Raw genomic sequence first — 27,637 nt, forward strand, 5'->3', positions numbered from 1 at the left:
TACACATTTTAAAAAAAAATTGATTAAAATTGTTTAGAAATGTAGAAACATTTATGTTTAAATTCTGTTTATACCCTTTAATACTTGGAAGTTAGAACTTAACTTAATGAGGTGCTGCAGTAGTACGTCTTCTCTCCGTGCTCTGTCACTCGCACTACTTAATTCATTTCTGAACAACAATTCACACGTTTTGCATTAGTGCTTAATGAATTCCACTCTAGGTAACTCTGACTTAAATGTCTGGAATGTGCATTAGAATATTCTTATCTGTAGTAAATTCATTGAACTTATGCAGTGTGTTAGACACTGGAAGTTTTAGTAGGTTGCTATTTATCACAAAGTATAATGTCTTACATGATGTTCTTTGATTTATTTTCATACTTTTATTTCATTACAATCATTAACTTACATTTACTTACTAGTAGATAGTAACTAGCTGTTAACCACGGCTTCGCTCGCTTGGATTTCATATTTTTATTAAAGTAATCGCTCCTCGGTACCGCACTAAAACATTATCTGAATATGCCTAAAGTATAAAATCTCATAGAAGAATTGAGTTTCATTTACCCCAGAACCTCTTTGTACACCACATTTTGGGGCTAAGATGACCAGGCTACTGGCAGAGCTAATTCTGGAACATGAGACATAGAACTGTACGTGTGAGAAACAGTCCTATCTCAAGTCAAAAACACAAAACTGCGCTTTTCTTTATTTTTAAAGGATATTCCATTAACTATTTCAGTGTCTGTAACATCTTCAGTTTTTGAGATTTTACTCAATCAGGCATTAATAAAAGAAATTGCAGTGACTGCCTTGAACTGCTCCAACCAAATTTTGAAGAACCATATCTCCCAAACTTTCTAATGCAATAACATACATTATGTCAAATGTGCTAACTAACTCACAATCCCATTTAGTATTCATATTGTCTTTTTGTATACTTTGTCCTTAGGGGCAATCTCCAGGTGGGGAAAGTCAAAATAAAAAATAAAAAGAATTCAATCACTTTATCAGTTCTTCTCCCACCATCCCAATTTTTCAACAGGATTCCAACTACCGATTTACACGTCTGTAACATCTTGTTTTTGGGTTGTAAGTATCCTCATAAAAAGAAATCAACTCATTTATCACTTCTTTTCACCCCCGTTACGTGTTTTTTCCGAAAACAAAATACTTGTTCCTGTGATTTTAAGGGACATTCCAAACACCTAATTTTCATGTCTGTAACATGTTAAGTTTTTGAGGTATACTTATTATAAAATATTCACCTGCTTTTACAATACTTTTCATACCCTTCCCAAGTGGATTTTCCAAAAACAAAATACATGTTTATTTTTAAAGGAGATTCCAAATAGCAATTTTCACATATGTAACATCTTCAGTTTTTGAAATATATATATCCTCATAAAAATAATTAATCTCTTTCTTCACTTGCACGCACACACACACACATTCCTTAAATGGGTTTTCTGAAAGAAAAAAAAATACACGTCTCTTTATTTTTGATGGAGATTCCAAATACCAATTTTTTTCACGTCTGGTACATGTTAAGTTTTTGGGATATACTGTAAAAATACTCATTTTCAAAATTTACACAATTTCAATTCGTTTCACCCCCTTAAGTGGATTTTATGAAAACAAAAAAGTGTTTTTTTATTTTTAAAGAAGATTCCAATTTTCATGTCTTTAAACTGTAAATTCATCCCCCTTTTCACCCCCTTAGTGACAGAATATACAAAAATCCTCTCTTAGTGAGCACCTACACTCTGATATAATGTATCCTCAAAATCTCATTTCTTTGTGTCCAGTAGTTTTGGCTCGGCGATGATGAATCAGTCAGTCAGTCAGTCAGGAAAGGTTATTTTATATATATAGATGATAATAATAATAATAATAATAATAATAATAATAATAATAATAATAATAATAATAAAGCTAAAAATAAAATTCATAATAGCTGGTGACATCGCCTGAACATGATGGAACAGAAAGTTACCAACAAACTAGCCAGCTGGCCGCACACAGGGCATTGCACCACCTCCCTCTCTTTGTTGGATTAACAAGGGGAGAGGACATACTATAGGAGCACTTCATTAAGATAAGTTCTGACTTTCTAGTATTGAACAGATTTTAATGAAAAATGTTTCTATCTAAAAAATTTTCATTAGTTAAAAATAATGTTATTTGATAGAATCAATCATCAAGCAATCGCCATCGATCTGCATATAGGGCAGTCAATCAGTTGGCAAGATTCCCTATCTGTTGTTTACATTGTCTTTAAAAAAATAATTTTGTAGGATTTGGAAATTTATCAAACATGTCCGTTAGTAAATTATTCCAATCTCTAACTCCTCTTTCTGTAAACAAATACTTGCCCCAATTTGTCTTCTCGAATTCCATCTGATAATGTTCCTTCAAGAACGACACGGGTCATTTCTGTGTTTAATAGTAGGTTATTTACAGATACAGTATGTCAAAGCATTATAGTTGTTATAATTAGTGTCTGACAGACTGAAAAAGTTTAAGGATACATTAACTAAGCTGATGCTGCAAAGTATGGCTTCCTTCGTAACAAAATAGAAACAGTAAGATCAAATTTAAAATTAAACTTCCGAAGATTGAACTTGTCATGTTACACTGACGGTATCAAAGAAATTATGCTAACAAATGAAGATAAATTTTATATCTTGCTCCAAATACACAGTACAGTGCAGTAGAAGCCCGCTATAGCGAGTACGGCATATAGCGAGAACACCGTTTTAACAACAGTTTTTTTTCTGCCCCTTGAAAATCCCAATATTATACTTGTGTACTATTCTTCGGTTATTGCGAGAATCCAATCACTGATGCATCCGTTATTACAAGCGATTATGCGTGCGTTGTATTTCCATTATCAATATTTATGCACTCCAGAGATTATATTGAATGCGATCAATCATCTTCAGTTAGTTTTCTCGCTATGTGCACTAGCAAGTTCTTTCATCGACGATTGAACTCGTAGGCGATGTCTGAGTTGATTAGTAATACTCGTCAACTAGTGTTCTGTAAACATAATTCAGAATGAAAGGGAACACGTTTCTGTAATAAATATGTAAATAACATGGCCGATAGCAGTAGTTAGCTCGTTAGAGATAAAGGCTGAAATAAACTATCGCATAATTTTAATGCTATGTATTGAAATTAAGTAAGAATGTGATACGCCTCAAGACACGGCGCATAGTGGATGACTGATTTTAGAGGTTAGGTCATCCAGTAAGACCTCATTGGGATGTTTCTGCAGAGGAAAGAGAATGCATTAAGCGAGAAAACATACTGTTGAATACACGAATAAAAACTATCCAACAGTTGTATGTAATCACTTGATATGTGTTTTTTTTTTTTTCTTGACATGCATGCATTTTGAGTCGTGTATGTACGGGTACTGTGAAAGATATAGGCTATCTACCGCTTCTACAAAGAGGAGATGAGAGTATTAAAAGACGTGGGAAAAAAAAAAAAAAAAAGAGAACAAATACAAAAACCTTTTCTTCTGGGGGTTATTAAATAAGTGTATTAAAAGGTGTATAAAACACCAGACAAGATATAAAAACGTTTGCACTGGGGCTCAGAAAAGTAGCAGCACATTTTTGCAGATCACACTCTCTTTCTAAAACAAAGGTCAGCTGAAGCCTCATATTTCGGACCAATGGTTTATTAAGCTTTCTTTTTTGAGGTTAAACTCGGCCATGTGGCACAGAATGACTTTGACCGTCAACTTGAATGTGATAGCACTTCAATCGACTTGAGTCGAAACTCGAAGGTGCGAGTTTCAACATACGCGCAACCTTTGAAGGGTGCAAATGCCTGTCCTCTTATTGGATTTTAATTTCGTCTTCGTTAGTCCGGTGATTTTACGACATTTTTCGTATCCATACCACAAGACGAAATAATATGCACCACGCTAGTCAACTTCACACAATTGTGTTCCTAATCCGTACGTATACTATCACGCAACAAATATTCGCTACCATTTACTTTATCACTAAACACAGAATAAATTTTTAACTTCTGAATGGAATGTGAAATACAAGTACAAACAAGCTTACTGGGTTATTCAGCAATATCAATGAAAACCAGAAAGCAAAATTGAACTTTCCTGAGGCTAACAGCTTGCTTCACGGAATAATAATAATAATAATAATAATAATAATAATAATAATAATAATAATAATAATAATAATAATAATAATAATGTTATTTGCTTTACGTCCCACTAACTACTTTTACGGTCTTAGTAGACGCCGAGGTGCAGGAATTTAGTCCCGCAGGAGTTCCTTTACATGCCAGTAAATCTACCGACATGAGGCTGTCGAATTTGAGCACCTTCAAATACCACCGGACTGAGCCAAGATCGAACCTGCCAAGTTGGGGTTAGAAGGCCAGCGCCTGAACCATCTGAGCCACTCAGCTTGGCTCACGAAGGTATAATTGACCTTGTAGGGTTCAGGAATTCAAGGCCCTTTTCCTTTTTGGCACAACTTTCCCAGACCTGCCTCTTGTGGTGAGGGCTCTAATATGCATTGGAATTCACATTCCTTTTGCAAGGGATGACAAAGAACATTTTCAGGACTAGAACAAATGCGATCATTTTAACACTAGAAAGATGGAATGAGTCGCACCACCTAGAAAGACGGAGGGGTCAAAAATGACCCTCGAGTGTTATAGAAGTTTTATTCTCTTTTTTGTGAATGCAGATGTGGGGATATATTTTCTACAACAAAAATAAATACCATTGGTCTTCCTGATTGAAGATTATTTTAAATATTATGTTCTAAACCATAGGGTCATATCAAAAATTGAGTTATAAATGGATGTAAAATCAACTAAAAGTCATAATCAGATATTATATGGATACAAAGTGAAAGTCTCTTGTCTGATTAGTTTTGATTTTCAAGAACCTGCATATCCATACTAAGCACATAGCAAGCTCGATAGCTGCAGTCATTTTTAAGTGCGGCGAGTATCCAGTATTCAGGAGATCGTGGGTTCGAACCCCACTGTCGGCAGCCCCGAAAATGGTTTTCTGTGTTTTCCCATTTTCACACCAGGCAAATGCTGGGGCTGTACCTTAATTAAGGCCACGGCTGCTTCCTTCCCACTACTAGCCCTTCCCTGTCCCATCGTCGCCATAAGACCTATCTGTGTTGGTGCGACGTAAAGCAACTTGCATATTAAGCACATCCATCAATGTTCTGAAGAGCATGTGGTGAATTACAGTATGTCTGTGAATGAGTGTATCATCAACCTCAAAGCTTACAGACATTCTACACAGGTGACAATTTTCTCTTTTCCAATACATCTCTTCCAGACAACCCTTTTGCATGCCTTACACACATGCCCACCTTTCATGTTCTTCTTGCATTTGTTGCACAATTGGCATTTCCTGCATATTCATCCAGATTAGGGTTCTATATCACTAGCATCATCGTCTGCAGTATCGCTCCTTTCATTTCTACGTTGGGTGTTTGCTGCAGTAAATTCCACAACATGTAGGAGAAAGTTTCTTCATGGAGTCTTGATTGATATTTGTAACCTATTTGTACAACACGAAGCATTTACTCCTGCTGAGTCAAGAATTTTACCAAATGTAATGGCCACCTAACAGCAGCTGGCTTGACAGTATACTTTCTGGCCATTTGGTCCACAGTGTTGACTCCATACTTGGTTCCCTTAAAATATGTATGGCATCGGGTTTCTTCTTTCTGTCTGTTCCCACCTGGACATCTGGATGAAGTTATCTGACCACATGTACATTCTTACAAACCTTACCTTGATAAATACTCGAAAGTTATGTTGTTCCTGTTTAGAACTTGTACTTGGAAAGTTTTCACCTCCAGCAGAACCTCCCATCTTACACTATTTGTTGTACCAAGAAGACCAGTTCCCTGCGATTTCAGCTTTTCAGCTCGCTGCAGTGATGCAGAATGCAGCAGTTATGTAGAAATGAAAAGGTTAGCACAGGATAGGTTGGCATGGAGAGCTGCATCAAACCAGTCTATGAGCTGATGACTCAACACCACATTAGTATTTTTTAAATTATTTTTTTCCAGCACTTCTTCAAGGACAATCTCTTGTTACTCATCTTGGGTTTTGTTGTTACAAAATAATATTAATTGTGTGTGTCCAACTCTTGTCCTACTTTTCTATGGGGTTGGGAATGAAGTGAGATGAATCTTCTTAGTGAGTTTTTATGACCGTATACCTTCCTGACATAAGTCTCATCAGAGGAGTTAATGAGACAAAATGAATGACAAGATATTTGATGGTAGGAACGGAGAGGGTGAAACTATGTCAGCACATAGCCTACTCCTGTTGAATAACACCAAATGGTCTGCTCAAGGCTTAATGTTCCCATCTGATGGAGGAATCGCCATCAACTGCATCATATGCGCTCACTCCATATGAACACTGTGGAGAGGTTTGCATTGAATCCAAGCTTTTGGCATGCAATCAAGTGATTAGAACCGTGTGAGGTTTGGGGAATGCTGAAATTCCAAGTCTCCTCTCTTCGAGACTCCTTGGGAATTAGTCACACTTGTTAGTGCTTTAATGCTCAGATCTTCCCGGCCAGTCAAACCCCTCTTATGTGAAACTATTACAGGAATAAATAACATATTCAAACTTCTTTTAAAAATTATTTTGAAGTGATACTGAACTACTGAAAGAAACATCCTAAAATGGAAGCATTCTCAAAAACAAAAATTAAAATAAGGAATAGTTTGATCTCAATAACATCTGTATGATTCTAATGAACTTCATCATAAGTTTTAAGAAAAGTCTATAGGGGCTAGAATTTGAAACGAGGGTTGCACTCCATATTTAAACCCGTATTCTCTTGGTTTTTATAGACAGGAATTATGCCATTTACCTAATTGACCACCACTAGAGCTTCCATGATTGAACAGCGGTGTTGAGAGATGGATATTGCTCTAATATTGCAATTTCCATGGCTACATTGACACATCTGTAAACTTGTATGAGAGTTCAGCTCTTTAGTTAAATATAATTGAAAGGTCTACATTCTGAGTAGATCTTTGGGAATCAAATCTGAATCCTCTTGATTTTTTTGTATTTCCCGAGCAGTGAGCATCAAATTCAGTTGCAACATATTACATTAAGTATTACATTAAATTTATAACATAGTCAGACATTCATTCCTCTTATTAAATTTGTACCATGTCATTTTAATAGAAAACAAATTAATATATGTAATAAATAAATAAATAAATAAATAAATAGTGACCAGTTAAAACCGGATACTTTTGGGTTTTATAGATAGGAATAGTGCTATTTTTACCCAAATAACTACTTGAGAGCTTTCATGGTGGAACAGCTGAGTTTAGAGGTGGACATACTGTGATATAAATCCTATTTTATTTTTTCGCATGGCTTTTCGTGCTGGGAGTGTCAGAGGACATGTTCAACTCGCCTGGTGCAGATCTTTGTTGTTGACTCCCTTGGGCGACATGTGGATGTGGAATGATGATACGAGGCAGGGAGAGGGTGGAACCCAGTGTCAGCATATAGCATACTCCTGTTGATTAAAATCAAGGGGTCTTCTCAAGGCTTAATGTCTCCATGCGACAGACTAATCACCATCAGCAGCGTCATATACCCTCACTCCATATGAACACTGTGAAGATGTTTGGAATTGAATCCATGCTTTTAGCATGCAAGCTAATGGTTAGAAAGTGTATACCACCACCTCTCCTATCCTGCCTGCCAACATTCTTATGGTGAAATTTTCTTCCACCAGTGGAACTCGAACCACAGTGTCGGACCATATAAACTTGATGCTTCATCGATCATAGTCACCAGGCAGGCAATATATACCCTTATTGTTTTTAATTATTTATTGACTTGTGAAGTTAACATTTAGTTTATATCCTTCTTTCTCTTTGGGGATAAAAACTAATTGTTCTTCTAGTGCTATTCATGTGTGTATGTGTCCATTTCTTATCAGTAGGTTATTATGCAGCAACTTTAAATGTTGTTTTGTCTAGCCGCACCTGTCAACAGCTTGCAGCAGTTCCGTGTGATAACGCAAGGAGCAGGCAAAGCAGACTTTGCTGTTGCCATTACAAGTCCATCTGGTAATCGTGTCAAAGCTCATGTGATCCCAACTCGAGAAGGATTCCTTGTCAACTTCACTCCTACAGAACTTGGAGAATATTTGTTGAGCATCTCATTCGGTGGTGAACCAGTGTCTCCCACACCATACCGATTCACATGCATGCATGGCAGTGACCCAAGTAAAGTGCGTGCCTCTGGCCCTGGGCTTGAGTACGGAGTTGTGGGTCGGCCAGCAGAGTTCTGCATAGACACACGTGGGGCAGGTCAAGGAGGACTTGGAGTGACTGTGGAGGGACCTTGTGAGGCAGCAATCAATTGCCGTGATAATGGTGATGGCACGTGCTCTGTGGCATACCTTCCGACTGAGCCTGGGGATTACAGCATCAACATCACATTCAATGATAAACACATCCCAGGTTCTCCGTTCCAGGCAATAGTCGCACCTGAAGCAGACCTGAAGAGGATAAAAGTTTCTGGCAATGGCATCCAACCACATGGTAGGAAGGAGATCAATTGGACTTGACAGCATGGTGTGGAGACTAACGTGTAGCTCTCCTTGTGATGTTTCTAACGAACATATCCATTTATTAGAGTGGTGTTTCAGTATGTTTCTTTATGTGTACAGATGATCATGAGAGGAAATAGAAGATGAACTAAAGAACAACTTTCTGTGAAGCATGAGTTATCACTTCATAACCAAACCTTAGATCATTACGTTTTGTAACACTGCTTGGTTTGTCTGTGTGTTGTATCGAATGCTACTTTTAACATCTTCAAGTGTGGAGTGTGATATATGCAAAATAGAAAACATTATTTTTACTGCAATCTAATAAAAACCTATTCCTTGTTTACAGGTGTATATGTAGATTCCCCAACTGACTTTGTTGTCGATTCTCGTGCCATTTCCAAACGTGATGATGGTAAAGTAACTTGTACAATCACAAATCCATCTGGTACCAAGACAGAAAATTTGATTACACCTCTTGCTGATGGAACATACAGAATTAGCTACACTCCATTTGAAGAAGGTAGGTATTGTAATATATTGATCTGGTACTAATTTTCCATGAAAAATGTTTTGAGTACCGTATCGAGGATTCTGGGATTTTGAGAAATTTGTAGAAATATGTCCTCTGTGTGTGCATTTTTTAGTTGGTAAGCTACTATATATTCCTTCAAGGGTATGATCGGTTCTATGCTAGAATATCTTTAAAAATCTATGTTGGTTTGTTACTCGTTCGTTGAGCATGCAGAAGAGAATGTCTGTTAAATGGGCTGAAGGCTTTGAATTAGGCCTCTTAAAAATCATTCATCATTGTTGTCATCTCGACCACTGTTGTTACTGAATATACTTGAAAATTGATATTATTAATTATTTAATTAATTTATGCAATGTATGTATGTATGTATGTATTTATTTATGTACTACCTGCGCACTTTTTAGCTATAGATTTACACCCTACTGCTGAAGCGGTCGACCTCAGCAATCTTCGAGATTCGTACTGGCAATCTTTGAAACACAAACTATGAATCGCTTATGCATCGCTGTGCGACGTCTGGCGTACACTTTACGTACTAGTACTGTTGTTATTTACACAGCAAAGCCAAACTATAAATTTCACTCTAGGAATAAGATTCGCATCGAGAAATGTTATATAATGTTATATAATGTGTGTGTGACACAGTTGTTGGCTTAATATAACAAAGGTTTAGAAAATTCATATCGATCGATCATATTATCGATTCAATTCAGATTTCATTTCCATGCAGTTGGCAGTACTAACGGAACTGGAAGCGCTCCCTCCTTACTCCTCAAACCTGTACACAAATCTATCGCTAAAAAGTGCGCAGATAGTATGTATGTATGTATGTATGTATGTATGTATGTATGTATGTATGTATGTATGTATGTATGTATGTATTTTGGCATAATCACTCAAACAAATACTTACCACACGTGCATGCACACACACATGCACACAGTTACTTAATACATACATCAAATTTACTCTGGTTGTAAGGCCGTTTAGAAACTTCCCTTTGCAGCAAAATTGTTTTAGAGGAGAATCTTTTATTACATAGGGAAGATTATTCCTAAGTCGAGGAGAGTGATTGTGAAACTCAGATTGGTTTGTTGTTCTAGCAAAAGGGAGAAAGACAGACACCTTGTGCTCTATGGACTGATAGCTAGAGACAGTGAAGGGGATGTTTCATTTGGTCTGTTCCCTGAATTTCTATACCAGAGGGTAGCATACCATGTAAGAAATGGGGGTAGGTGCATGATTATCTAGAAAAGTTGAGTTAACTGGCTTGACATGGCTGAAATGGATTACGTTATTGTGGAACACTGCCAGTAATTTTGACCAGTTCTCCCATTTCAGATCTATTTTCTTTCTGTGTAATACAGTAATTCTTCTCTCATTTTATTGAACTTCACATTTTTTATTATTTTTTAAATAGCTTTCCACATTTGTCATGTGAAATGTGGAGCACAAGCTGGATGAAACTATTGCGTCCTGCTCATTATGAATATCCAGTGTAAAAACTAGTCAGTACTAGTAGTTTGTTTCCCATGTCATGTTGGCATGTGAAATAACCCTGCTTTATAAAACTTTATTGTTGGTGTTGTTTTTGTTGTTGTTGTTGTTGTTGTTATTATTATTGTTATTATTATTGTTATTATTATTGTTATTATTATTGTTATTATTATTGTTATTATTATTGTTATTATTATTATTATTATTTTCAGGTTGCCATACAATTGATATTTTATATGATGGTCTACCTATTCCTGGCTCCCCATTTGTCGTGAATGTAAGACGTGGTAGTGATCCTAAGAAGTGCAGGGCGTTTGGTCCTGGTCTGGAGAGGGGGCTGGTTGACAAAGCCAACATGTTCACTGTTGAAACAAAAGGTAAAATATAATCAATCCATCATCATTGATCTACTCTTAACAGCTGTCACCCAGGTGGCATATTCCATATCAATTGTTTACCTAGTCTTGTCTTAAGTGATAACTTGGAAATGTATCGATCATTTCCCTCGATAAATTATTCCAATCTTTATTTCCTCTTCCTATAAATTATTATTTGCCTCAACTTTTCCTCTTGAATTCCTACTTTACATTCATATTATGATCTTTTGTACAATTAAAAGCTTCATTCATGCTTATTCGTCTACTAAAGTCATTCCCACCTCTCTTTTTCTGTCTCTCCCTACGTACCGCTTAGTTGAGCAACTTACTGAGAGTAGTTTTCCTCTTGGTGAAACTTACAACCTAACTGTTCATCCTGTCAATTGACCTGAAGTCTTTCCCACCCAAACTTTGCAACATTTTTTATAACGCTATTCTTTTCTTGGAAATCACCCAGAACAAATTATGCTGCTTTCCTATGGATCTTTTACATTTTTCATATCAAGTCATCCTGGTATTGGTCCCATACTCCAAAACCACACTCTAATAGGGGTCTTACCAGAGAAAGATACATATATATGCCCTCTCATTTACGCTCCTCTTACAACTCCTAAATACCCTGGTAATCATATGAAGAGACCTGTAACCTTTATTTACAACCTCATCAGTGTGATTACCCCAATGAAGATCTTTCCTTATATTAACACCTCGGTACTTACAGTGATGCCTGCACCAAGCTCGATAGCTGCAGTCGCTTAAGTGCGGCCAGTATCCAGTATTCGGGAGATAGTAGGTTCGAACCCCACTGTCGGCAGCCCTGAAAATGGTTTTCCGTGGTTTCCCCATTTTCACACCAGGCAAATGCTGGGGCTGTACCTTAAGGCCACGGCCGCTTCCTTCCCACTTCTAGCCCTTTCCTGCCCCATCGTCGACATAAGACCTATCTGTGTCGGTGCGACGTAAAGCAACTAGCAAAAAAAAAGTGATGCCTGTGAGGTATTTTCACCCCTTCAATGCAGTAATTAAAACTGAGAGGACTCTTCCTCTTGTTGAAACTTACAACATAACTTCTCATCCTGTCAATTCCATATCATTGACCTGAAGTATTATTTTGTTTGTTAGATCCATACTTTTAGAAAATAATATTGTTACTTATCTTCTAAGGTGCTGGCACTGGTGGTTTGGGATTGGCTATTGAGGGACCCTCGGAGGCAAAGATGACTTGCAAAGACAACCGGGATGGATCATGCTCTGTAGAATATATTCCTACTGAACCCGGAGAATATGACGTCAGTATCAAATTTGCCGACCAGCACATTCCTGGTTCACCATTTAAGGTATATTGATCGATTTCTTCACTTTTTCTTGCAATTTCTGCTATATATGGGACATTGCAACCTAGTGAGACCTGTCAGAAAAGACTATGAATAATAGTGATGAGTGAGAGATGTTATTTGGAATATATAGTTTGTCATTGTTTTGATATGAGTGTACAGTAGATCTTGTAACATTAGCATATACTTAGGTTGAACAAATAGTTTCTTTTCTCTATGGATGAGAGATTTTTTTCTTTCTCTGTGATATCTGAAGCCAACTCCTCAGTTTTGACTCAGTTAATTTAGAACTGTTAGGTTCTTCAGTCTGCCAAAACTGAATTTGAAGACAGAAAACATATGGAAATAGAATTATACCTGAAAAAGAAACAACTTAATTAAAGTAGCAGCAAATTCTATCAAATCACACTCAAAAATATTTAGTAAACATTTGTGTTTAAATTCTGTTTAAATCCTTAAAAACTTGACCTTAATGAAGTCCTCACATCTAGTGTTGTTAAAACACTTGAGTTACAAAAATTATACAAAACGTCAGTTTTTGTCGTTTGGTGCACTGGGTAACATCATTTCTGGGCCTTACATGAAAATGGGTGTATTTAGATCACTTTTTAGAGCTGTTTACAAATATGGTATCAGATTTCCTGTAACACCCACAGTTTTTATGTAATTACGTATTTTCCTTTTTTTTTTTTTTAATTTGCGTGTAACAATGTGCACTGATTGATAAAATATGTACATTAGCGTAATCGAAAACGATCAATTGCGGTAAAATCAATAGTCTGATTATGTTTACAGAGGAACACTGCAGCTGGTTTCGTTTCATTTGGAAACGTGCTCTAAATAGCTATTTAATACATATTACAAGTGCAAATCAGTCTACAAATCGAGAGTTCCTCTGGACGACAGTGTGTAAACAATCCCAACTCCTTTTGTTTCATTTGCGGCTCATTGACTTTGAAATCGAGAAGAGAGAAATAACCTCATTTGTAAAGAAAGCTTACCTGGCATATTTCGGTGTCAACTTAGGCGACGAAGATAAAAGGTTTGCGCCGCACAGCGTGTGTCATACGTGTGTTACGGGATTAAGAAAATGGACTCAGGGGAAGCAGAAGTCGTTACCTTTTGGAATTCCGATGGTGTGGAAAGAGCAAACAAATCACACCGATGATCGTTATTTTTGTATGGTAAAAGTTGAAGGCCATAACAAGAAAAGTATTAAAAGCATTGCATATCCAAACATGAAATCAGAACTCAGACCTGTACCACATGGACCTGACATTCCTGTGCGTAACCCACCAGCAACCCTGCAATTGTCATAATCATCATCATCTGGTTCTAGTGACAGCGATGAAATCTTTATAACCACAGAAGAGCTACAACCAGAGTTGTTTACTCAATGTGAACTAAACGACTTGGTAAGAGGTCTGGTTCTCTCAAAGGAGTTGTCACAAATGCTGGGTTCTCATTTAAAGGAGAAAAGACTGCTAGCTCCAGGTACAACATTTTCCTGGTACCGAACAAGAGAAGAAGAATTTCGTGAATACTTCACTGAAGAGGGTCTTCTTGTTTACTGTAAGAACATTGAGGAAGTAGTGTCAAAATACGGAATTTATTGATGGAACCGTAAACAATATCAAAAAGCTGTACTCTTACACATCACCAATAAGTATGGTTCGATACCTGTAGCGTAGTCTAACGTCTTGAAGGAAAACTATGAAACCCTTGCAATGTTATTAACGCCAATTAAGTATTCAGAGCACGAATGGATTGTTTGTGGTGATCTAAAAGTTATAGGAATGCTTCTTGGACAACAGTCAGGTTTCACAAAGGATCCATGTTTCCTCTGCCTGTGGGACAGCCATAGACGTGATGCACACTGGGTTAGAAAGGAATGCCCATCTAGAACAACAATGGATCCAGGAGACAAGAATATAATAAGATCATGTTTGGTGAAATGAGAAAAAATCATTCTGCCACCTCTCCATATTAAACTAGGGATCATGAAAGAGTTCGTAAAGGGATTGAATAAAGATGGTGACTGTTTTAAGTATATCTGTCAGAAATTCTCCTTCCTGTCTGATGTGAAACTAAAAGAAGGAATCTTTGTGGGACCACAGATACGGAGCCTTATGATAGATGAACAATTTGAGGCGTTGATGACCTTTGAGGAAAGATTGGCTTGGATAGGTTTCAAGAATGTGATAAACAGTTTTTTGGGGAACAGGAAGCACCCGGATTACAAGAAAATCGTAGAAGATATGTTGATGGCTATGAAAAATTTAGGTTGTAATATGAGTATCAAGCTACATTTCCTTCATAGTCACATTGACTTTTTCCCTGAAAACTTAGGAGATTTTAGTGAAGAACATGGGGAGCGGTTCCACCAGGACATGAAAGAGATAGAAACACGTTATCAGGGCAGGTGGAATGCTGTGATGTTAGCTGACTATTGCTGGTCTATGAAGAGGGACAATCCAGAGTTGCAACACATCAGACGATCACGAAGATCACACTCCTGCAGCAAAAGGAAGAGACTTTAAGTCATGAAAATTGTATTCTGGACTTGCCATTTGTAGAATTTAATTTTATATGTTCATAAACAAGGTAAATAATAAATTGTTTTCTGGATTCTTTTTATTTTAAGTTAGTTATAGTTACTTTACTGGTGTTTAATTCCCAAACTTCGCTGTAAGTGATATTATAGATTAAGTAAATACTTAATTTGAAATTCTGTAAAATCCTTTCGTGATTCATAAAATTTGATTTCAGATTCATAAACAGGAGGCAAAACTACATTACAATCACCCATCAGAACTAAAAGCCTTGAAAAAAAAATTTGTTTTGTAACTCACTGTAATCAGCAATGTTCGTCTGCTTTTGAGATTCATGTAAGTTCTTCGGGATACGACACGGATGTTCCGAAGTGCAACAACATCACTATAATTAGTTCATTTGTTCAATATAATATAAGAGAGTCTCAACACTTTCCAGTGCTGAAGCATGTCACGCACATGCACCAATTCCACAATCATTCACCAACTTCTTTATTGATTCTCCTTTCTTGAACTTTTAAATTAATTCAAGCTTTTATTTTAAAGTTTAAAGCACTTTGTTTTGCTTTGTAGCCACAACTTCTATCACAGAACACCATAAAAAGAACTGCTATACAGTACATTGTTTAGTTCTCAAACAAAGCAGGTCACCAGCACACTTGCAATCGAGACCGCTTTCAAATTTCAAGCACGCAGTTCACACGTATTCAAAATTCCTTTAAAAAAATTGAAGGAAATAATAATATAATGAACCTCGGAGGTGCACGGATAATCCGCAGCCAGATAAGCGGGAGTTTGCTGTAGTTTATAAATTTATTTATTTATTTATTTATTTATTTATTTATTTATTTATTTATTTATTTATTTATTTATTTAATTTATTTATTTATATTTAAATTTATTTATTTAAAATTAGTTTCAGCAGACTGAGAACCTAAGTCATATAAAAAAAAAATTAAAAAAAAAAAAAAAACGTGAATTGAGTTTTAAAATTTTATATCTAATGTTAAGTTGCCTAATAACTGAGACTTCAATCATACTTTGCTCTTTTATATACTATTGAATATTTGATGATTTATTAAATATAAAGTTGTTACCATTCAGGTTCCTGTTGATAAGAATGTCGATGCAAGTTTGGTGAAAGCATTTGGTCCTGGTTTGGAGCCAAGCAGATGTAGGGCTGGGACAGCTCTATCTTTCAAAGTAGATGCTTCAAAGTCTGGAAGAGCTGTTCTTGGTGTGAATCTACGGACGGAGAGAGGTGAGAAAACAGTTTGGTAATATGTCATACTATTCTAGTAATTCATTAATTGCAGCTTATTGTGGATTAAGATGGGGATGAACATGATCATTGTTGCAGATGATATGAATTTAATTTATAAGAATGTTAAAGGAAGCTAAGAAATACCATCCAGTCTGGTACTAGAATAAATAAAGAGAGATTATAATAGTTCATTTCACTTTAACATACAGCAATTTTCAATTTTTCAACTTGCTAGTTTTCCATTATATTTAGCTTCAGCTGACTGACCGACTGGGAGATGGTGGGTTCAAATCCCACTGTTGGCAGCCCTGAAGATAGTTTTGTGTGGTTTTCCATTTTCACTTCAGGCAAATGGTTGGGCTGTACCTTTATTAAGGCCACATCCGCTGCCTTCCCAATCCTAGCCCTTTCCCATCCTTCTGTCACTGAAAACTTTTGATATGTTAGTGTGACATTGAACCACTAGCAAAAACCAGAACTGACCAACTGATTGACAGGTATATTGTATATACATTATGTAAACTGTTTGTTTTATGTACATACACTTTTTAATTTTTTTTCTAGCTAGGATAGTGAAGTAATGTGATGTCCTCCATTTCATTGTAAATTTCCTTCTTTTATGTATTTTAAAATATTTTTACTGTTTGCCATTCAGTACTGACTTTGAAATATTTATGTGTTAATGTTCCAGAAAACATATTATGAACAAAAGGATTCTTCCACTGAAGAAACCCTTAATGAGTGTGAAACATGTTAGATATATTATCTGATGAATTTACTCTCATTCAATAAATTCTTATGAAGTACTGACTGGCTGAAATTACTTAGCTTCCTTCAATATTAAAACAGTCAGTGCTGATAAATATGAAATTTTCTTTTTCTAACATAAGAAGGTATATAGTAAAAATATGATTTCCTTGTGCAAGGAAGATATAGACTGAGTGATATGCCATGGAGAATTGTTTGCAGTAGTAGTTGTAAAAGCAGCAAATACTATGATCAACTTTAGGGAGTACTGTAATACATTTAAAATTCCAGTGGCATGCCAAGCTACCCAGAGGTTTACCGTGGATGTACATTAGAGGAAATAAGCACGATATATCCAGCGTGTAGGGGTGTAGAGGTAGCGTGCCTGCCCGTTGCCCGGGGGCCCCAGGTTCGATTCCAGGCTAGGTCAGGGATTTTTACCTGGATCTGAGGGCTAGTTCGAGGTCCACTCAGTCTATGTAATTACAATTGAGGAACTATCTGACGGTGAGATGGCTGCCTCGGTCTAGAAGGCCAAGAATAACGGCCAAGAGGATTCGTCGTGCTGACTACACGACACCTCATAATCTGCAGGCCGTCAGGCTGAGCAATGGTTGCTTGGGAGGCCATGGCCCTTCGGGGCTGTTGCGCCATGGGGTTTGGTTTTTATGTCCAGCATTAAAGGCAGAAGTGGAGTTTTAAAATCCTGCAATAGAAGGTATGGGAAAGGAGAAAAAAAAGTTCCATAATTTCAAATTACTGAAAAAGTGTATCAGCTTAGAATGAAGCCTATTCAAAATACAATTCTCAAATATGTTACATTAATATGTTTATTGGCATACAAACACTGATTTGAATGAAGTTCATCAATTACAAAGTTTAAAATCATCAACTGAAAGAGTATAAATGTAACCTTAACATATTTTCTCAAAGTGAGGTTGTAAGAGAACAATGCAAAATACTGTAATTATGCAAGTTAACAAATTCTATTTGTTTTATCATTATATCCAAACTTTTAGATCAAATTTTAGTATTTTACAAGAGGTAAGTTTTATCTACATTAAGAATTTACAATGTAGAAATAAGATAACTTCTAGGCTTAAATACTGAAAGAAATTTATGCTAAGATTTTTCCCTCAAGCATACAATGTCAGACTTTCTTGCAATAAAGATGATGATACACAACTCTTAGTTAAAAGGGACAATATAATAATGAAGAATAAAGCATGGCTAGGTAATCTTAATGAATAATCGGAGGGAATGGTGGGAAGTGAGGGCGGGTGAGAACTGAAGTGTGAAACGAGAAGCGAGAATGGGAACTGAAGAGTGGTAGCAATGTCACTCTCAAGCATACATATACTGAATTAAGCAGTTTAGAAAAAAAGTGAAAGCTTAAATAAAGCTTAATTTCCATCATACATCAAAGCACACGTTTCAGAAAGTGAAGTTCAAATCAAGTTTCATAAAGATCATAATGAGTTTCTTGTAATGTTCCCAGAATAAGAGCACTTGGAAACACAACAATTTGATTCAAAGCAAAGTTAAGCAGATTAAACTTGCCAAATTGTGAATTTTAAAATTCTCTCCCATGCTCCTTCAACAGCTAGCCATTAACTATTTTCATACTTTCACTTGACGCACAAAATTTTTAACACTTGCCATGAGTTAACAAACAAAGGTAAATAAAGATTCCGAAGAACCACAAGTAAAGATGAACTGAAATTTTTCCACTCTACTCTGCGGAGTAAATTATCGCCATCAAAGTTGCTCTCATTCCCTTACCGCAAATGAAAGCAGACATAAAAATCTGGGAGAACCAGCTCCGAGATAGGCCCAACACCTCTCCAACTTGAATAACCATAGCTGAGCTTGGACCAACGAAGCAGGAAATGCCTGCTATATTTATATTCGTTCAGGTGTAAGAGAACAGAGAGGGCAAGTAGGGGCATCAAAAGTTCTAGTACATAGCAGATAGTAGACAGTGCGACTTCAGCTGGAGCTGTAGTCAGAAGATACTCGGTTGAAGCCGGTCACGCTGCAGGATGGACGATGTGAAGATAGTTGATGATGCATAGTTTGGTGTGGTATGAGAGGATGGAATACAGACGTGGGCAGAAAAAAAGCTGGTAAGCCATGTAGTCACTGTGATTACTTCACCTAAGACTATTGTAAGCCAGGCTGAGTGGCTCAGATGGTTGAGGCGCTTGCCTTCTTACCCCAACTTGGCTGGTTCGATCCTGGCTCAGTCCGGTGGTATTTGAAGGTGCTCAGGTACGTCAGCCTCGTGTCGATAAATTTACTGGCACGTAAAAGAACTCCTGCGGGACAAAATTTCAGCACCTTGGCATCTCTAAAAACCGTCAAAAGTAGTTGGTGGGATGTAAAAACAAAAACTTTAAATTAAATTACTGTTGTACATAAAGGAAAAGGACAGGAATCGTGAAACTTCAAGACAGGATAGAAACAACAAAGTTAGGTGGAGAGACAGGCAGCGATGGAGGTTCTTGATTCACAACCCGGCCCGGGAAGCTGGTAACGGGAAATGAAGATGATGAATTCTTTAATTTCATTTTTCTTCATTCCTGTTAACTCATTTAATATTCTTTTGAAGATGATCTGGGTGAATGGTTCATTTGGAGAGCCTGATCTCGGCTCCGTCTGGTGGTATTTGAAATTGCCCAAATATGCTAGCCGCCTGTTGGTAGATTTATTGGCATGTAAAAGATCTCCCACAGAATAAAATTTCAATGTCTCGGTATTAATATTTTGTCTGGGATTGGTACTACTTCTGTCGCCATTAATATTGTCGGGGCTAGTAATGCTTTGTTTAAAATATGGCAGCTTCAAAGCAGAAGGTGGCATTTTGCCTGATGGAATTCATGTGAACATTTGGTGTCATGACAGTGTTGTAACATTTTCAGATCAAATTTTGCATATGTGCATCATACAGGAATTTCATTGCGCCTTGAGTGAGGGTGTTCAACATTTCTGTATTTTTACGTACTGAGAAATGTGCGAGTCACCTGAAGACTCGTTTAGTGAAAAGGGTCTGAACTGTGTACACACAGAATAAGGAAAAAGACAATGCAGGCTAGTTTTGAATTGCAGGTATCCCAATACACAGTATGGTGTATTTTACAGAAGCATCTATCCTGTAAGTCGTACATATTGCAGCTAGTGCATACACTTGACACCAGAGAACGAACTGGAACACTGCTCCATTAAAATGTGGAATAGTTTTGCAGAGTTTGGGTTTGCTATTAGCCTAGTGTTCAGTGTGAGGACATCTAAGTGGGTATGCCAATTCTGCGTCACAGAAAACACGTCATTATGGAACATTGGAACACGTTTTTAGTGATGAGCAGACTTGAAGTCTGTTCCTTTTTTGCCTAGTCTACTGTTACTGGCTATGTCTGCCTGGACATAGTATCAGAATGGCTTATACTTCATCTGGTGGAAGGCCTTCCAGATGGAATCTCTCAATAGAATGGCACTCCTCCACATTTGCGCTGGGATGTTCATTGACATCTGAATTTCACCCCTGTGATTTATGAGATTGGCCATACTAGAAACGAGGATGTTCAAACAAATTGCCAGCCTCCTTAGCATGATCCTCTTTTAATTTGAGACACAATAGGTACCTAGCCCTGTTGTAGAAATGAAACTGTCTGGCCTGTACTCTTTTAAGCTGGTTAGCAGATGGATTGCTTACTTCAAAAAACCTCACTACAGACGCTAGCTCGGTGGTATTGTCAGTGATAGTGGATAGAGCCTCATCAATTTCTTTTTCCCCAAAAACTGGGATGGAAATAGGAAATTCCAGTGACTCTTTGAGCTTGGCAATATCTGCCACAACCATTCCTCCAGATTGGATCTTTCTAATGAGTAACTCCTAAATGAATTCCTCCTTGCGCAAGTACCCGAGAGCGAGGACTTCGTGAGGACCAGACATGTTGACAGAAAAGTTCATAATTTAGAAAAATTCCCAACAACCGAGAAAATTCTTAGTTTGGCACGGATCCTACGTTTAGCTGTCAAAACGGGCTTAATCTAGACCCAATCAACCACGCTCTGCTACTACTTGTTAAGAAGTTTCCGTGGTTCAGAGAGAGGTGAAAGAAGGTGCTGGTTGGAATGGGTCTATCTATGATATCAAAGATTAACTTAAAACTTTAAAAAACAAAGGTTATATTTCATTTCAAATCTCAAACTTAACAAACTTTTCATTTAGTGAAATAACAAGGTTACAGGTGCAAATAGCAGTTTGATACAAGAAAGAAAACTGAAGGGTTTGAAATTACAAGTGCTGAGCTTCCAGCTCCAAAGTTACAAGTTTACAACATCGCAATGTTGTGTTTAGTTAGACGAGGAGAGAAATCTCCCAATTCAAGAGCACTTTGCTCCAAAGGTTACAAATACGGCCTTCCAAAGGCCCCACTCAAAATTACACAAAAACCAGAAAGAGTTTACAAGCTCTTCGAATTCAAGAAAGGAGACTGGCTCCCAATTTTTACAGCCTACTCAAGGCAATATTACACAAAACCTTACAATATCTGGCCTCTCTAGGCACAACCTACAATTTATAATTTTTTGTACACAGGGGTATACATATTACCCAAACTACTGGGCCTTTGTGGAAAGAAGAGCAAGTTAAATTACTGTCCCAAACACAAAATGTATGGAGGCGTACACTTGCGCTCCAAGAAAACCAAGTATAAAATTCTAATTGGGTTCACGGCCTGATGATACAGAGGCTAATCCCAAGCTACTGAGGTGACTAGAATGAAAGGTTAATTAATGCTTTACAGAAAGGAATGGTTACAAAATCGTAGTCACCTCAAGATAAATTGAAGGGAAACTCGAGAGGGTAATGCACTCGCTATCCCCGATTTACAGTTTAAGAGTATATGAGATTTTACATGAAAAGGAAGGAGTTACATGTTAGAGAGCAAATGGTTACTTAGTTAAAGTTTAGAACCTTCCCCTCGGATAAGTTGGCGGAGATAGCTACAGAGATAGAAAACTGGTGGCCATTACCTGGGCTGGTGTACTGCCTGCCGAAGAATGATGCTCCCTGCCTCCTGTCTTAACACACACACTCAGTAAGTCGACGATCAATAAGACCAGGTAGCTTGAAAAGCCGCACCGTATATACCTGAGGGGATCGTTCGAGAAGGCTCTGGACTAAATCTGGACACACCCTCTCATTTTTATTGGATAATTCAAAAGGTACAAGAAGCCTATTATTGGCTGAAAAATAATTACAGAAAATTTATTATTGGCCAGATTCAAAAGCTGGCGGATTGAGAAGGAAGTGTTGCAAACCTTCAAATATTGAAATAAATTAAAGTTAGTTTAGTTGTGAAAACCCATGAACACAAAACTTCTTTAAATCACTAATTCTTCTATCTTGCACCAGAGTGCATTACCTCAGTTTTTTGTAACGACATCTGTGGAGAAGAGTTCAAACTTCTTGACATAAACCAAAACAAAACAAATCCAGTCAGTTTAGGCAACTTCAGATTAACACATTACTCAATTATTCAGTGGTGACATCTTCTGATTAATGTCCCAACTTCATGCACTAACCCGTTTCCAGATTTGCATGAGAGATGGCATTTCTTAAGGCGCTTCTTTTAAGTATGCGGAGTTGATGTGTACCTCCTGGTACAATTATTATAATAATAATAATTATTATTATTATTAAAAAGCTGATCCAAAGATCTGAATATGTTTTCTAAGATGTTCATGAGGTTGCCCTTGCCAATTCATTGCAAAATGGTCAAATCTTAATTGATTGAGGTATAGGAGTGGCCGACTTTGCTTTTATGAATATTTGTGGAGGAGCACTTATGATTTTTTTTTTTTTTTTTTTTTTTTTTTTATTATAGCATTAACATGTTCCATGTATCAGGTTGTAAAACTACGAACTGTCTGCTCAGTGTAAGAAGCCTCACATTGGGCACAGGCAAGCCTATATATACCTGAGCCAGAAAAACAATTTCTGTTTGAGTTAACAACGTTGTGATTTTTTATTTTAAATGGCACTCAGTATTGCGGGTTGAAAAAAAGACACTTGAAAATCTTGTTTCCTAAATACATTTTCAACTTGAAAAATACCAGCATTATTGTTAATGAAGGTTGCAAATTTAAGTTTTTTATGTGACTCCAGAACCAACTTTCTTTCTTTCTTTCTTTCTTTCTTTCTTTCAAAAGAAGCACCTGAGCCAAGGCTCATAACACTGCAGTACAATTAATTACATTTGGCAACAGAGAGGAAATTTGAGAACATCAGCTTCAAGGACAAAAATATAATATACTCTACAGTGAATTCTAATATTAAAGTATCATAGTGATAGCAATCAAATATGGGCAGCAGTAATAGTATACTAAACAGTACTCTATAGGCTAGAAATTTTTGCTTTTACATAATTAACAGGCTTGGTTTTAAAGATTGGCAATTTAGTAGCTTCTCGAATATGCTCAGGAAGGTTATTGAAAAACTTGACAGAGTAATGTCACAAAGAATTAGTCATAGAGCATTGTTTTGTACCAATTTTTCCAATAATTCTATTGATGGTGTCGATGCTAAACCCATTAAACTTAGCCAAGTTACGTATAAATTGCAATTCTTTATTCAACTCTTTGCATTAAAGAGGTAAGTTAAATGCGCAATAAATGAAGCTCTGATAAGCTGCTCGTTTTTGAGTGCTGGGATGCAGAGAACTGTTCTTCATAGTGATAGGTGATAAATTTGGCTTCCTGTAAACCTTACAGGCAGACTTATCTTGTCCTTGTATAATGGTGATATCAAGGAAATTAGGAGAATTATCAATTTCATCTTCAACTCTAAATTTTATATTCGGATCCAGTGAGTTAAGAAATTCGAGAATATTAGGGCTAATGTTTAAACGCTGGTCTGTCACCATGAACGTGTCATCTACATAACGGACCCACAATTCCAGACCCTGTACTTGTTTAATAATCTTGGTGTGTACCAAATGGTCGAGGTAGGTGTTGGCTAATATACCCGAAGCTGGAGCCCCCATTGAAAGATCTTTCTGTTGATATACGTTTTGATTAAAAGTGAAATAGTTGTTGTTGAGCACAAATTCGAGAATTAAGAAACCATTGATCTCTGGCTTACTGAGATGACCTTAGAATTGACAAATTATTCTTGATAATATCTACTCTGTTTCCTTAACCAGGATGTTGAAATACATATAATCTCGTTCTTCAACCAGATTTGATTGAATTTTCTTGGGTTAAACAGTGGTTAAAGGTTAAAATTACAAAAATATCTAAGGACATTAGCTTTAAGAGATTGTCTGGATAGTATTCAAATTCCTCATTTTTTGAAGCACACACAAAGGAAATGCTTACCGTCTTTGCACCACCGTCTAGTGTATTTTGCAAGGAGTAGATAGGCCAGCGCATAGTATTACTTCTGATAGTGTATTTTGTTACGTACGACCAGCTTGTCTTGGAGGTTTCCCACATCCTTGAAGCCGAGTAAACACCACAATCTCTGTTAACGTTGTGTATGAAGTGTGTGCTGATTAGTCTTAACGGTTTACCTTGTAAATGAATTATGAAGAGTAAAGAAGCTCAAACTACCTGTGTGACTGTGTTCTACACTTTGATCGCCCTCAGTTGGGTTGAGACTACCATCCACTGTGACAAATGTCCACCTCCGTAGCATAACAGTTGGTGTTAATAACTGCGGTCCTCGGCAGCCTGGGTTTGATTCCCAATACTGCCAGAAATTTAAGAATAGGAGAAGGGCTGGTATGTGGTTGAGATTTACATGCAGCTCACCCCCATTGGGGGTGTGCCTGAAAAGAGCTGCACTATCTCGGGATGAGGACACGAGTTTACTTTTTTACTTTACTACAAGAAGTTAGTAGTCTGAATCATGTTCTTCATATGTAGGCCTACTGCACACTTGAGGCATCCTCCAGAATGTCTCGCAATACTGCAATTACTTGCTCTGGCGTTCAAACCTTTCTGCATGCCATCCAGGCATGAGGAAGCTATCAGATGTACACTTACCAGTGATTACTGCACTTCACAAAACAGGGCAGCAAAACTGTGTGCAGTAGTAGGGAGTTCAAACTGAAAGGAAAGAGAATGCAGGGGAGGGGTTATAACGGACTGATGAGACTCGCAAAGTCAAAAATACATGCCAGACAGCATTCGAAATACTACACAATGTCTTAATAATGAAAGTGATAATAGATGGGCCGGCCTCACTAAATTATGAATATTACCTATTGGGAGTCAGAACGGCTCCCTCGGGCATTGAAAATAAATTCAAAAAATTAGGCCATAAAATTTCCCCTTTGTTCCTGTCAAAACTTTTAAGTCACAAGAAGAGTATTTTCAAAATAATATGGTTTGGGCATCAGAGGAAAACTAAAAGTTATGATGAGTCAAAATTACTCCATCGGGCATTCTAGTGTTGAACTATAAGATGAATCAGTGAATGGAGGTACAAGAATGAATCCAGTGCTATTTGCTGCCGATATTGTGGAATAATGTGGCAGACAATGAGGCAGTGCTGTGAAAGTGCTGTGTTTATCCCACCCCAACTGCATTAATAACAAGATGAACCAGGCGAGTTGGCCGTGCGGTTAGGGGCGCGCAGCTGTGAGCTTGCATCCGGGAGATAGTGGGTTCGAATCCCACTCTCGATAGCCCTGAAGATGGTTTTCCGTGGTTTCCCATTTTCACACCAGGCAAATGCTGGGGCTGTACCTTAATTAAGGCCGCAGCTGCTTCCTTCCAACTCCTAGACCTTTCCTATCCTATCGTCGCCATAAGACCTATCTGTATCGGTGCGACGTAAAGCCACTAGCAAAAAAAAAAAAACGAAAAAAACAGCATATACTGTATAGACCATAAGTTGTGTGAAAAGCGGTGTTAAGTAGTCTGAAACAAGTGTATGCTGGAAAATGCCTCCAGTCAAAGGTACACACAAAATGCTGGAGAAAATTGAAGTGGTTATGAACAGGTTCGAGGCGCGCCTAAAGCTTGCTGATGGCTCCTGAGCCTCCAGGGCAGCCAACTGTGCTGATAACTCCCTAGCTTCCTTGAGGCGGGAGTTCATGGAACTTAGGTCCACTTTAAACAGCGAGCTCAAGTCACTTAGAGCACATATTAATGGCATGAATCAAGATTGTAAATTAGTTGTAAACAAATAAAATACAAAAATAAAATTAGGATAGTTTAATCTGTAAAGAACCTAAAAAGATTTATGGTAAATATGCAATCACTTGTGTATGAATGAATTTCAGTAGTTGTTCTTCATAGGTATTCATTTTTACTTGTAAATGTTACAGTTTTAATGTTCATGTTGTTGCTTATAGGCCCTCTTCAACAAGCACCAGAAGTAAGGGACAATGGAGATGGAACATATGATATAAGTTACGTAGCTCCTCAAGAGGGCAGTACATTGAAGGCAAAAGTTACTTGGGATGGCAAAGACATACCTGACAGGTGAGTACCAAAATGGAGATTTATGATGTGTTGTGATGTTGTGGTAGTATAGTTGGGTTGTTCTTACAACACATAGAAATTATAATAGCTTATTTTTTCCTATTGATTCCTGCTGTTCCAATCACTCAAAACTGGAAATATTGATAACTCTTACATGTTTGGAAGGCAAGGACGTCTAAATGAATTATATCTTAATTCATGATAACTATTATGGTAAGGCTACCAGATTTTTTTCACACTTTCTGGGAAAAGATGTAAACACAAGTAAAAACTACTTTCGTATTGTGCTGCGTATTACTTGTCATTCAATTACATTGTTTCATACAAACTCAAGTGAGTTGGCCATGTGGTTGGGGGCATGCAGCTGTGAGCTTACATTGAGGAGGTAGTGGGTTTGAATCCCACCACCGTCTGCCCCGAAGATGGTATTCCATGGTTTCCCATTTTCACACCAGGCAAATGTTGGTTTAGTACCTTAATTAAGGCCATGGTTACTACCTTCCCAATCCTAGCCCTTTCCCATCCTTCCGTCACCCTACGTACTAAAAATATTCATTTTGCTTGCATATTACTCATGTAATTCATGTAACCACTTTCACAGGTCAAATTACTTCATGCTTTTCTGTTCCCATGTGTTCTACAACAAAGGTTTTCCTGTTGCTCCCAGCAATAAAGGTTGTTTGACATAAAGAACAAACAGCATAAAACAGCAAAGCAAAGTCATCTCCGTACAGGTCATAAAGGCCTTTGCAGGGGTGGACGGTAAAGGCTTCCACAATCTGTAGCCCTGGCACTTGATGGGGTAGAGTGGTTAGCTCTATGCTCGGCTGCCCTTGCCCCCAGGAATTTATCTGCTTCTCATATTTGGTGGATCGAACCCATTGCCTTCTGGGTGAACCAAGCACAACTCTACTGCCTTGGTCAGACAGCCCCTAAAGAACAAATGGCAGGTGATTCATTTACACCTTAGTGGAGAAAAGGAAACTTTTTCAACATCAACTCATTTACTAAACACTTTGGTTTTTTTTTAGAGATTATCAAGTCTTATAATCTGTACTGATAACATTGTGCTTACAAACACTGCAAACGAACCACAAGTTACACGATGCAGAACCGACATTCAGTTATGTGCAAGTGCAAGGAGTAAACGAAAGGGATCGTAACCAGGGTGCACAGAAAGGAGACCATAAATACTACTAGTGCACTTTAAAAAAAA

General features: G+C 37.3%; 1 protein-coding gene across 4 annotated transcripts in view; it reads left to right on the forward strand.

Moving 5' to 3' along the window:
- Positions 1-27,637, forward strand: part of cher (filamin-A) — a 754,003-nt gene that overhangs the window by 404,410 nt on the left and 321,956 nt on the right. For 2 of the 4 annotated variants that reach the window (XM_067140703.2, XM_067140704.2), the window contains 6 exons: positions 8,043-8,609; positions 8,967-9,140; positions 10,862-11,026; positions 12,191-12,363; positions 16,017-16,173; positions 26,292-26,421. In XM_067140703.2, the coding sequence (XP_066996804.1) occupies positions 8,043-8,609; positions 8,967-9,140; positions 10,862-11,026; positions 12,191-12,363; positions 16,017-16,173; positions 26,292-26,421 (1,366 nt within the window). The remainder of the gene's footprint in view (positions 1-8,042; positions 8,610-8,966; positions 9,141-10,861; positions 11,027-12,190; positions 12,364-16,016; positions 16,174-26,291; positions 26,422-27,637) is intronic. The other 2 variants (XM_067140705.2, XM_067140706.2) reach the window with 1 other exon arrangement.

Source organism: Anabrus simplex, chromosome 2 (assembly GCF_040414725.1).
Source record: "Anabrus simplex isolate iqAnaSimp1 chromosome 2, ASM4041472v1, whole genome shotgun sequence".
NCBI classification, from domain to species: domain Eukaryota; kingdom Metazoa; phylum Arthropoda; class Insecta; order Orthoptera; family Tettigoniidae; genus Anabrus; species Anabrus simplex.